At 44.2% G+C, this 12128-nt stretch overlaps 2 protein-coding genes across 4 annotated transcripts in view; one reads left to right on the forward strand and one right to left on the reverse strand.

Moving 5' to 3' along the window:
- Window positions 1–2546: 2546 nt before the first annotated feature.
- Window positions 2547–8163, reverse strand: NUDT19 (nudix hydrolase 19). The gene is made up of 3 exons (XM_082289918.1): window positions 7359–8163; window positions 5359–5566; window positions 2547–3736 (listed from the first exon to the last, which is right to left on the reverse strand). Exons 1-3 carry the CDS (start codon window positions 8040–8042, stop codon window positions 3510–3512), a joined length of 1119 nt encoding a protein of 372 aa, XP_082146044.1. The 5' UTR covers window positions 8043–8163; the 3' UTR covers window positions 2547–3509.
- ANKRD27 (ankyrin repeat domain 27) overlaps window positions 8071–12128 on the forward strand; it is a 55314-nt gene continuing 51256 nt past the window's right edge. For all 3 annotated transcript variants that reach the window (XM_082289911.1, XM_082289915.1, XM_082289916.1), the window contains exon 1: window positions 8071–8197. The gene's annotated coding sequence lies outside the window, so the exon portion shown is untranslated. The remainder of the gene's footprint in view (window positions 8198–12128) is intronic.

Consider the following 12128-nt stretch of genomic DNA (forward strand, 5'->3'; position numbering starts at 1 on the left):
AAAACCCTTGCCCCAGCCTGCTGCCTTAACACAAACCTGAAAAAGGTAGAAAGTGTGAAAACACTCCTAGAAACCACAACCCCCTCTCCCTCTGCCCAGCCGTGCTCCATCCAAACCCTGCTCACACAGGAGGCGCAGAGTGAGGGCAGCGCAGCGCGGGAACAGCAACTTTAAAAACCTCTTTTTTCGCTTTCTTCCCTCTTCCCCCGGCCCATTCCCCATTCCCCCCTATCCTTCCATAGATCCACGCCCTTCCCCGCAGGAAGGGGCCCACTAGACCTCGGTCTCTGGCGCTTCCAGGCTCCATACGCCTCCCTGCCCGCGCTCCCGCGAAAACCTCCACAAGGGGATTCCAGAGGCTCCTTCCAGAAATCTCCAGCGCTCCGCTCCCGCCTCCAACACCTCCCGGGGCGGGCTGAGAGCCCTAAATGGCCCCTTCCAGAAATCTCCAGCGCTCTGCCCCCGCCTCCAACACCTTCCGGGGCGGGCTGAGAGCCCTAAATGGCCCCTTCCAGAAATCTCCAGCGCTCCGCTCCCGCCTCCAACACCTTCCGGGGCGGGCTGAGAGCCCTAAATGGCCCCTTCCAGAAACCTCCAGCGCTCCGCTCTCGCCTCCAACACCTCCCGGGGCGGGCTGAGAGCCCTAAATGGCCCCTTCCAGAAATCTCCAGCGCTCCGCTCCCGCCTCCAACACCTTCCGGGGCGGGCTGAGGGCCCAAAGTGGCCCAAAATGGCCCCTTCCTGGCGCCTCACAGGCGTATTGTGGGAGATTACACAGCCAACTATTCCCCGGCGTACAAAACACCTGAAACGCTGCAGGAAATCTCACAGAGCACAGAGAAGTCCATCGGCTTGCTCTCTGCATAAAATGGAAACTAAACTCAGTGTGAAAAAATAAAAGCCTTTGTTACTGCAAACAACTTGCATCGAGAAAATTCTACTGGGACTTAAGGGAAATTATTACAATAAATGTTTGGGATTTGGAATTTATTTCAGGCTTAAAGTCTCTGTAGCAAAGGCAATGGTGAAGTAGTTCTTTAGAAATAGTAGTTCTTAACCAATGTAGGAACAACAACCACAGGAAAAAAGAAAAAAAAAAACCAAACAAACCAGCTGTAGTACCAAGAAGTAAATGGTCAACTGGAAAGAGTTCATAGGGATCTGCTCCTGTGGAAGCAATGAATAACTTAATGTAAGTACTTAGTGTAGTTCTTAGCTCTGCTTGAAGACTTAACCCCAACTAGACAGAAGAATCATCACCTAACACAAGTGCCAGAACTCTGCGTTTTCCCCCACGCTTGGCATCACCCCTGCACTCCTCCCCTGCCCACATTCCCATATCCACAGTCCTGCTGTACCCCGGGAGTGAGCTAAATAATTTCTTTATCAAAAATATTTTCGCATAATACCCACTTTCTACCACAAAAGTGAACTGGTAGAATAACCATAAGAGACAGAATAAAAAATCTTGTGTGTATTAGAATTCATTATCTCGAGGGATACGGTCCAGACAAATAAAGTGAAGGTTCTTGGAGAGCACACTGTCACTTGTTTAAGGAACTGGTATATGGGAATCCCTGGAAACTGCCCTCAGTGATAAAGGAGCAGGAGAGAAGAGAGCTGGCAGCTCTTTAAGCATCTTTTCCTTGAAGTACAAAAGCTCTTTGTACTTCTTCTCTGTACTTCTCTTCTTCATGTGTAAGAAATCAGCAGGAAGGGCAGGAGACCAGTGAAGCTGAGTGAGGCCCTTCTGGTCTGACTGAAGTGCAAGAAAGAAATGCATGGGCCCTAGAAGCAGGAATATGTATCCATAAGGGAGAATATAGGGATGGCACTTGGGGGTATAGAAATGGGATCAGGAGAGCTAAGGCACAGTTGGAGCTGAATGTGGCAAGGGATCAGAAAAAAAAAAAAAGGGCTCCTAGACATATGTTGATTGGAAAAGGAGGACTTAAACAAATGTATACCCCCACCCCCCACTACATCAGTGATAACCCACACGGACAGGGGTGACTGGGTTTCTTTGACATTGGACTTTTTTTTTGCCTCAGTTTTTGCTGGCAGTCATGCTTCCAACAACTTTCAAGTCACTGAACTTCAAGGTGGGGAAATAAAGTACCTTCCCCCTTGTAGGAGAAAACCAAGTTCAAAACCATCTGAGAAACCTGAACATAGACAAGTCCTTGGGACATGATGAGATGCATCCAAGGGTTCTGAGGGAACCAGCAAGCATGGGTCCTAAGCCACTCTCCACTGCATTTGAGAAGTCATGGCACATAGGCAAAGTCTCCAGTGACTGGAGAAAAGGAAATGTCACACCCAGCCAGAATATTCAGAAGGAGGTGTTCTACTGCACAATATACAGTGTTCTGCTTCACAGGGTCGGTGTTCAGCACAGGTTTACAAACCTCAACAATGTCTGCAAAACCACCAACAGTCTGGGCATGTTCTGAGACAGAAGAGAAACACACACCTTTTTTTCAGTGTTTTTTTTTAATCCAAATGAGCTACAAACCAATTGAATGGAATTGATGCAGAAGGTTTTAATTGAAACACAGAACAAAAGCTGGAACAAAGCTTTCTGCACAACTTTACTGACTAATTTCAAATCATCATTCATTCTCCTTACAGATAAACAATTTATAAAACTGCTCCATTGACTGCATTTATTGCACAAAAGAAAAGACAAATCCAATCAAACAAAAAATCCAAGCCAAAAATTAAGCAGCAATCTTTCCTATGAAGTTCTTAAATCTCAGATATATTAGTAAAGTAGTTAAGAAGCAAAAAGTGGGATGTTAGAATATGGAAGTGGGTGTTTCAAGGAGATGTATCATTCCCTTAAGTTGTTGACATCTTTTTTGAGCTAAAAAATTATACTCTTTTATTTTTTAAATTGCTTACAGCTTGAAGATAAAAAAATAACAATAAAAAGAATGCACTCAATTCCATAGATGACTTTGTTTAAATTAAGTCTACCTTTGAAAATTGTAAAGTTTTGAATGATCACTATTAGTAGAAAGAATTAAAATATATCAAATATAAAAATTAACTTTATAATATTATTTTAAAAATTGCATTATAGTTAATTTATATATATATATCTATATACATACATTGCTTTTCTCCAAACTAAAAGAGAGACTAGACTGCAGATGTCAACAAATATAGAATGGGAGATTTCATTCATTTCTAGACACACATTGCAGTTATCTAATGGGTGATTTTGGGAAGCATAATGAAAGAATTCTTCAATTCAAAACATACTTGCTCTGAAGACAATATATACTTAGGACAATTGCGGCCCAACAGTGGCACAACTGTTCTGTTTTTAAAGACTCGAAGAATTAGATACACATAGATGTGACATCACACACACACACAGAGACCTAATGCTTTGGCAGGACAGAGGAATAGTTTCATGACTATTTGGCAACAGTTAGAAAGCGCCAAAACCACAGTGAGCATAAATGTAATTAAAATTATTCTAGATTTAAACCAAAGAAATATTATAATCTGCTATTGTAATCTGAATTATCACACTTCATCATCAATGGATTTATATGCTTATATTTTGCTTGAATATTAACATAGACAGCAAGATTGTTGATGTTTTTTATTACTATCCTGTGAAATATACCACCCTCTTTCATGAGATCTTCAACCTTCTTATCTGTTGACATACTGATTTTCTTTTCTCCTGTATAATCTGGATCTTCTGGATATAACTCATCTCCTGGGGTGGAAAAAATGATTTAGTTATAGATTGCCAAACTTTTTTCAGCCTTTTCATTGAGTGACACTGGCAATTTTTTAGGATTTATCAGACATGCAAATCAGTGGAAATGTATTTCGCAATGAAAAAGTAAACTGCCTCTAAACAGCTTCAGATTTAAAGATACAGCCATAAATTTCTGAAGTATGTCAGTGACACTGCAGTGCACACTGAATGTTTCAGAGCTCCTTATAATGTGCTATTAATATACTATCATCACAGCCTGGGCAGATAGGAGTGTATATAATAGGTGGAGAACAGGACAAATGCTTTTGCATGTGTATAAAGAGGACTAAGAACAGAAACTTATTGTGTTCTATTCTGTTGAAGAAAACAACTGTTTTGCCATATCAAGGCATTATACTCTTGTGCAAGACAGCTAATATACCTCAAATACAGAAATCCTAGAGGTCAATTGGAACAAAAAAAAAAAGAAAAAAGGGAAAGCATAATGAAAAGCAAACTAAAAAAAGCAGAGAATAGTAAATAGTACATGCAGCTTTTCTTAATATTGCATGTACATAATTATGAAATGAGAGAGACTTAAGTAGGAGAAAGGGCAGGAGGAAGATGACTTAAGTGTATGGTTTTAGTCTGGTGCCTTATCACTGCAGCTGTGAGGTGTGATATTGCAGCTGTGCTTGAATCCCTTGTCCTTACAAAGACAAACTGATAACTGAAGTAAAGGAGAATTCCCACTGAAAAGGGCTGTTCCCGTTTGGCCAAGGAGATAAAACTATTTATTTAACAAACACACGGGAAAAGGAAAATAAGGCTAAATAATAAAAATCTCTCGCTGTGGAGAAAAAACCTGGGAAAGTGTCAGAGTCCTCCCTTTGGTCTCCTCGGAGCTGGGGCTTGGCCCAGGGCCAGGCCCTCTGTGCCTGGTGGAAAGTCCTCCTGATGTGTTCTAATATTGAAGCAGTCCAGTGGAAAAGGGAGAAAATCCGAAATTCCAGGGAAGGGGAAAAAAATTCAACTCTCAGTCTCTCTCCGGAGAAAAAGAAGCTGAACCACTGGCCAAAAGCTGACTGGAAAGCAGCAAGCCGGGTGCTTCCTCCCTCCCCTGCCACAGCTGGAAAAAAAACCGCTATCTCAGTGTGTCCTTGAACAAGCTGCAAACTGCTTTGAAAAAGTTTTGCTCAGTTTTTTTTCCTTCCCCCTCTCAGGCTCAGTTTAGAGGCATAGAAAGGCACAAAGTTAATTTCTGGGCATAGGGCAGCGACATGGGATACACATCATAAAGTCACCCCAAGACACTGGCTAAATAGGGGGAGTTCTAATACACCCTTCAGGTTATATGAAGCTGAAATCCTGGAATTTCTTCATAAATACACATATTATGACAATGATGAGACAATGAGATTATGAGCAACTAAAATATTACTGTGCTGTCTGATCCCCTGGCTTGTCTCTGACTGCAGCCACTGTCACAACTGTAGCAAACAATGTAGAAACAGCATGCAGTAGCTTGGCTTAAGAGTATTTTCCTTACAGTTATGGATGGTTTATGTCATGTGGCTTCAGCACATAGCATTCAGGAGATGCTGTGTATTTAGGAGAACTCTCCAGTGTGTCCTTACCCGGCAGCAGCTGGATGAACCCATCTGGAGCACTCAGCATCACCGGCATCCAGCGCTCACAGCCCTCGAGAGCGCGCGCGGAGCTGAACCTCTGCAACATCCCGAGGGAAGAGAAGTTGCACAGCCTACAGAATTCATAAAACTGCGGTGGAGGAAACCAGATCTCTTGAGACTGAAAGCGTTTGATGGCTTCTGGAGGTGATGACCACTGGAAGATGAAAACAAGCCTTGAAATAATAGTTTCATCAGCAGATAGAAAGTCTGAGTAACCTGAAAAGTCATTTAGCAAGGCAAGTTATACAGCAAAAGAGCTTGCAAGAGGCCATATCTTCTGAACACAATAAAACCCATGTATAAAGTATACCAAAATAACAACAACAAAGATATTTTTAAAATTGAAAAACATAAACAATCCATAAAAGTTACTCCTTTTTTCCCCAATAAGTTTTTATTTTACACACAGACATGTCAGGATTAGAAACTGACATTTGTTTTAGGGGCCCAACTAAAAGTTTACTGAAACCAATGGAAAACATTAAACTCTGTGTTACCAGAGGCTGATGCTTTGGTTGATGCTACTGATGCTTTGAGAATTAAAAGTACCTCTTAACATCTGCTTCTTAGAAGCATTGTTTTCGGAGTATGAACACCCAGCTATTCATGCTTATTCTGCATGTTAAAACTATTGGTAATCTTTATTTCATCTCACATGGCAAATTTTGTAATAGAAATATGTGCATAATCATTGGCAGTAGATTTATGCTGTTATTAACAAAATTACAACATGAACTCTTTTGAAAATAAGGTTTCAGGTACTTTAAAATTTCTGTAGTAAAATTTGTTAAACAAATAAATAAGCCAACATCAGTTAATACCAAAACTGTTAGGCTTTTACAGAACTGTTTGATTTCTCATCTACCTGTAACTTGTAATCAAACTTTTCAGAATCCTAGAAAAACTTAAGGACCCGAATGCACCAGACCTTAAGCTCTCTGAGAGCTTCATGAAGTTTGCTATTTTTAAACATTCAATTAAAAAAAAAAAGACAAAAAAAAAATCAAAGAAAATTTTCATGGACTATTTTAACAAGTTTATTACTTCAAATATCCCAACTAACTCCAAAAGACAAAAATTACTAGCATCTCTTGCAGCCCTGGAATATACCTGTACCTACCACATGGATCTCTCCCTGTATACTGAGTGCTAAGGGCATTTAACAACCACTATACTGCAGGAATGAACGTATAAAAAATGGTATTTGTCATCTGCCTTTGAAAGAGACAGTAATTCAAGGTGAAAGGCATCTGATGTAACACGGATCATGTAAAACGACCTCACAAAAAACTCTCTCCCGGCAGCTGCTGCATCTGCACCTCTGATAAGGGCGGCAGCTCCAGGTGTGCAGGGGAGAGGAGAACCGTGCAGGTGAAAACTCCCTTCCCTTTCCTCACGTCTTAAGGAGCCTTATCAGGGTGGCTTTGATTGATCTGGAGAAGAGACAGTTGTGTGGAGACCTCACAGCACCTTCCAGGATCTGAAGGGACTGCAGGGAAGCTGGAAAGGGACTCTTTGTCAGGAACTGTAGTGACAGGACAAGGAATAATGGGTACAAATCGAAACAGGGGATTTTAAGGTTAGATATTAGAAGGCAGTTTTTTTTACTGTAAGGGTGGTGGGACCCTGGCACAGGTTGCTCACAGAAGCTGTGGCTGCCCCATCCCTGGAAGTGTCCAAGGCCAGGCTGGACAGGGCTTGGAACAACCTGGGATGGTGGAACGTGTCCCTGCCCATGGCGGGGTGGAACAAGATAATCTTTAAGGTCCATTCCAACCCTTACCATTCTATGATTCTATGCCTGTTCGATGTGTAAGGGCACATTCCCGGCGGTGTGCCGGAGGCAGGGGCCGTGGGAGAAAGGCTCGGGCAGGAGCACCCGCTCGCATCGCGACACCCGCCCGGCCGGGCTGTGCTGCATCCTGGGCACCGCCAGCCCCTCTTACCAGGACGGCTGTCACCTCCTGGTCGTCCTGCGAGGCGTGGGGCGGCCGCTGCTCCAGGCAGCACAGGAAGAAAGCCGTGTCATACCGGCGGCCGCCGCGGCCGGCCCTGCCCACGGGCGTCAGCCAGTTGCTCCACTCGTGCAGCGCCCAGATGTTGGGCGCGCAGCCCAGGTGCTGGCACAGCCGCAGGAAGCAGGACGCGTCCTCCCGCACCCGGCGCCGCCACTCCTCGAGCTCGGCGGCGGGCGGCAGTCGCTCGGCGGGCAGCGGCGGGGCCGGCCCGCGCCCCGGCACCAGCAGCAGGATCCCCGCCTCCTCGAAGGTCTCCCTGAGAGCGCAGATGCGGAAGGCGACTTCCCCCGGCAGCGGCGAGCCCAGGCTTTCTCGGTCGGTGGCGAAGAGCGGGGCGCGGCTGCCGCCGGGTGGCGGCGGCTTCACGGCACGTAGCCCGCAGTGCGGCGAGGCGGGCAGCAGCCCCAGCCACTCGGCGGAGAAATCCGCCGGCTCCGCCAGCCCGCCCGGGAACACGTGGGCGCCGGGCATGAAGCCGCTGCGGGAGCTCCGGCGCAGCAGCAGCAGCTCGTAGTCGAAGGGGCCGAGCGGGGAGCGCGGCGGCCGGCCCGGCGTGCCCGCCGCCAGCAGCAGCGTGGCCGCCTCCCGCCAGTGCCGCAGCCGCGGGTTCATCTTGGCGAGGCGGAGGGCGCTGGTGCAGCCGGGCGGCACCGCCGCCTGCGCCCCCGGAGGAGCCACTGCAGCCGCGGGGCGGGACAGCGCCGGGGGAGGGCCGCAGGAGGCGGGCCGGGAGCCGTGATGCCTCAGCCCTCCTCAGCCCTAAGCCGGTAAGTAGCGGGTGCCCTCAGCGGGCGAGTGCTTAAGGAAATACAGAGGGTTTAAGACAGCGATGGCCGGGAGAAACGAGGCGATGGGCTTTAAGTGGCTTGGGAAGCTGTGGCCTGGGGTAGCTCGCGCTTCCTGGGGGTCACAGCACGGAGTGTATTTACAGCGCCACAAGGTGTAAATGCCGAGGAGCTTCCTCGGAGCCCAGAATCTTCCGGAGCACAGGTGAAGTGTCTGTGGTTACATTCCCGGGAGTCAGCACGGGGTCAGGAGCCAAAGACTCGGATTTATGATGGTAATACTGCTGCTGACCCGCCAGCTGGCCTCACAGAAATCTGCTTATCTCAATTCCATAGCGAGCCATGCTGACAGCAAAAGTCATTTTAGGTCTGTAGTTAAACGTGACGTTTGACAAGTTGTTTGAATTTGTTCTAGTACACTTCAAAGGGGAAGAGTATGAAGAGTTTTAGTTAATTATTACAGAACTCTTACGTTTTGAGGTTTTTAAGTACCTTGTTACCTGAGAAAAAAATATTCAGCAAGGTAGCAAGATCTTAAAAAGATTTTTTGAACCTTTAGGAAACATTTTATTTTGTTGATTGATTTTGATTCCTCAATTTTCTTTAATTTGTAAGAAATTTAAGCAGAAAAAAGCTGATGACACAGGTTGAGAAGTTTTGTTAGAATAGTGTTTGCATGTAACATGGAAAATCCTCTTCCTATCCATAATCCTTCTCTTGCCAGATTGCATTTAGCAAATACCCATGTGCCTGTACATGCTTCTGACAACTTCTCAATTTGATTTTATATTTGAGCTTGTACTTGATACATGTGAGATGTGTGTCACTGGAGCTGAAATGAAGTTTAGAAGCAACTGAACCAGTGGGATGCTGGATCACATCAATTGAAAAACCCAAAAATGACCTTGAGGTGTGCCCAGACATAGCTGGGCCATAAGCTCACCCTGGTGCCAGACTGCAGTGAGCAGGGCAGGTCAGCCAACCCAGCTGATGCTGCTAAAATGAATGACCACACAATAGACAAGCATGCCTCCCTCTCCTTCCCTTGCTTATCACTGAATATACAAGCAAAACCAATGACACCTTGTAACTTGAGCCACCCTTTTTCTCACTAATTTAATAATTTTTTCTCATTAGTAATTACCACCTTAGACTGGAAGCACAAGGCCCATTAATGTGCCTGTTTTCTACTAGAAGGCACTTTGAACCTAAAATCATGACATTCACCTTGGTATTTGTTTGACTTTCGCACTCTTTGTGTAGTTAACTGTTTTACTGTGTTAAGTATACATCTTGTTAGGAATGTGCTTTGCCTAAAAGCTGCTTTACTGGTGAAATATTAATAAACTACTGAGGTTTTTCAAGATTTAACATCCAATGAGCTTGATGGCTAATCAAAAAGATTTAGGGTCCATTATGTCAGATCATTTTAGCATAAAGGCATTTTAAGTTGAAAGTACTCATGTACCAATAATGAATGGAGTCTCTTTCAAATCAGATATAATACCAGCACATATACAAAAGTGTCTTACTATGGCAAAAATGTAACGTCTGATAGCTCTGGTACATTGTTTCAGAACATATCTAGGAAAATCTGATACTAGAGAATAGCAATGATTATAGTGTTACCTCAAGTTTCTAAATGGAAAGTTTGTTTGTTTGTTTTTATCTAGGACAGTCTAAAGTCTCACAAGTGCTAGTATGTAAAGCAGGGACACCCTGGCAAGCAAGGCATAGGATCATAGAAAGGTCTGGGTTGTAAGGGACCGTAAAGATTACCTGATTCCCCCCTCTGCCATGGCAGGGACACCTTTCAGTATCCCACGTTGCTCCAAGCCCTGTCCAACCTGGCCTTGAACACTTCCAGGGATGGGGCAGCCACAGCTTCTCCCTCACAGGGAACAATTTTTTCCTAATATCCCATCTAAACATGAGCAGAACACTGCTCTCTCTCAGGTTCATGCCATTCCCCCTTGTACCTCCAGGCCCTTGTAAATAGTCTCTTCATCTTTCTTGCAGGCTCCCTTCAGGCACTGGAAGGCCACAATTAGGTCACCCTGAAACTTCTCTTCTCCAGGCTGAACAATCCCAATTCTCTCAGCCTTTCCTCATAGCAGAGGTGCTTTATCCCTCTGATCAACTTGGTGGCCTCCTCTGGTTTCATTGGCATCCACTGGTATTAAATCTTGCGGGTCTGGTTCTGTAGGCATTCTTGCAGGGGAGTGGAAATGGGACGTGTGGCTGGCACAACACTGCTGTCTGCAGCCTCAGACACACAGAGAATGCCAGGGCTGGCCTAGAGCTGCAGTGCTGGGGTTACAGCTCTCTCCAGGACTAGAGCTCAGCATTCAGAGCAGTCCTTTGGACCCAAAGACAGCCAAGTGCAAGCTAAGGTAAACTTTCTTCCCTACTCCACTTGCTGCATTTTTCCACACATTTTGGGGGTATATAAGGCACCTGTTCTGCTTGAGAAGGTGCCATTTCTTATCTGAGGGTCAGCAGGTTCACCCTATTGCTGGCAATTTTTTTTACTTCCTTTCAGTATTGTCTTAGGAAGAGTAGTTCAATACCCATCCACGGCAAAGCTGAAGTCATCTCATGTGAAATTCCAGGAGCATGTGAGTCTTTAACTGACCCAGTTATCAGGACCGGAGGTGGCAGGAGATTCTGAGAATGAACACTCAGAAACTCTCTGAGCAAAGATAAAGGATGCAAAGGGATGTTTTGCCCCCTTCCAGTTTCCTGCTAAGAAAGGCAAAAGATAAGGTCTTTGAGTGTATATCTGCCCCCTCAAAGTTATAGCTGACCTGCTGGAGGTAGCTCACATGAATATAGAACAAGTCTTACAGGCATATTAGGTGTAAGGTTATCTATAGAGCATCTCCAACTTAGATGATTTTTTTCTTCAATCTGTTCTGCTAGCATGCAGAGCTCATCTCACTTGTACTTAAAATTTCTATAGCCTTATGAGTGATTTCAGAAAAAAGGAGAAAATCTGAGGAAATCTATTACTAATCCTCAAGCAAGCATACCAGTTTATTGCATTACCGTGTGTAAGGATTCCAGCACAAGGACATTATGCTTCAAGGGCCAGTTGTAGGCTGGGAATACAGGCCACTTTAGTGTGGAGAGAAGTCTCCCCATAGCAGGAATTAGCTAGATACACGTGTGACACTCAGTCAAATGTAACAGAAGGCTGAAGAGTCAGAGGTCCCCTTCAAATTAAATGATAAAAAAAAGAAAAAAGGTATTTTTGCTAAAAAGTTAAGAATTCAGCTCTCTTTCATTCTTCTTGTATGCCAGAACATACGATTGTTTACCTAATGGACCCCAAATACTTCTGTATTTTAGGTTGGTTTCAAAACCAGATTATGTTGTATTGAAAAAATAGTGATGCAAAGGTTGCATCAAATGAAATACCATAAGATTATTGCAGTGATAATAATTCTTTGTGGCATCATATTTCAGCAATGCAGAGGTTACTTCAACATTTTTCTCTACACTTCACTTACTGCCTTACAAGAAAAAGAAAGTATAAGTTTGTTTAAAAACAAAGGGTTCAGGTCACTAGATATATGGAAATGATTGTCAAATTAACTTTCTGGGGTTTTTTTGTACATTGTTAGCAATAGAATGACTTCATTCCTTTTGTTACATCACTGCATAAATTATTTTGCCCAGACAGGTCAGTGCAGATCTCACCACTGTAATAATTAATTTCAGATTAAAAACAAGGTCCACCAACATTTCATCATTTAATTTAGTTTACATGCAATCCTGTGAGTTGGAAATGATTATACTAAGTCAGTTCTTGGATTAATTTAGATGCATCTTTGTCCCCATGCAGATGTAATATCTACAATATTGAATTTTGACAATTTTGAGTACCAAAAAATGCAGAGATTTCACTAGG

The sequence above is a fragment of the Coloeus monedula genome (genome assembly GCF_965178545.1).
Source record: "Coloeus monedula genome assembly, chromosome: 13".
Taxonomy (NCBI): domain Eukaryota; kingdom Metazoa; phylum Chordata; class Aves; order Passeriformes; family Corvidae; genus Coloeus; species Coloeus monedula.

Bases quoted from the DNA above. Each gene is read 5' to 3' on its own strand.
- NUDT19 (XM_082289918.1), bottom strand. From the start codon at position 8,042: ATGAACCCGCGGCTGCGGCACTGGCGGGAGGCGGCCACGCTGCTGCTG. The intron at 5,567-7,358 runs GTAAGAGGGGCT...TTCATCTTCCAG, and splicing joins AGGAGGTGACAGCCGTCCTG to TGGTCATCACCTCCAGAAGC. The intron at 3,737-5,358 runs GTAAGGACACAC...TTTCCACCCCAG, and splicing joins GTTCATCCAGCTGCTGCCGG to GAGATGAGTTATATCCAGAA.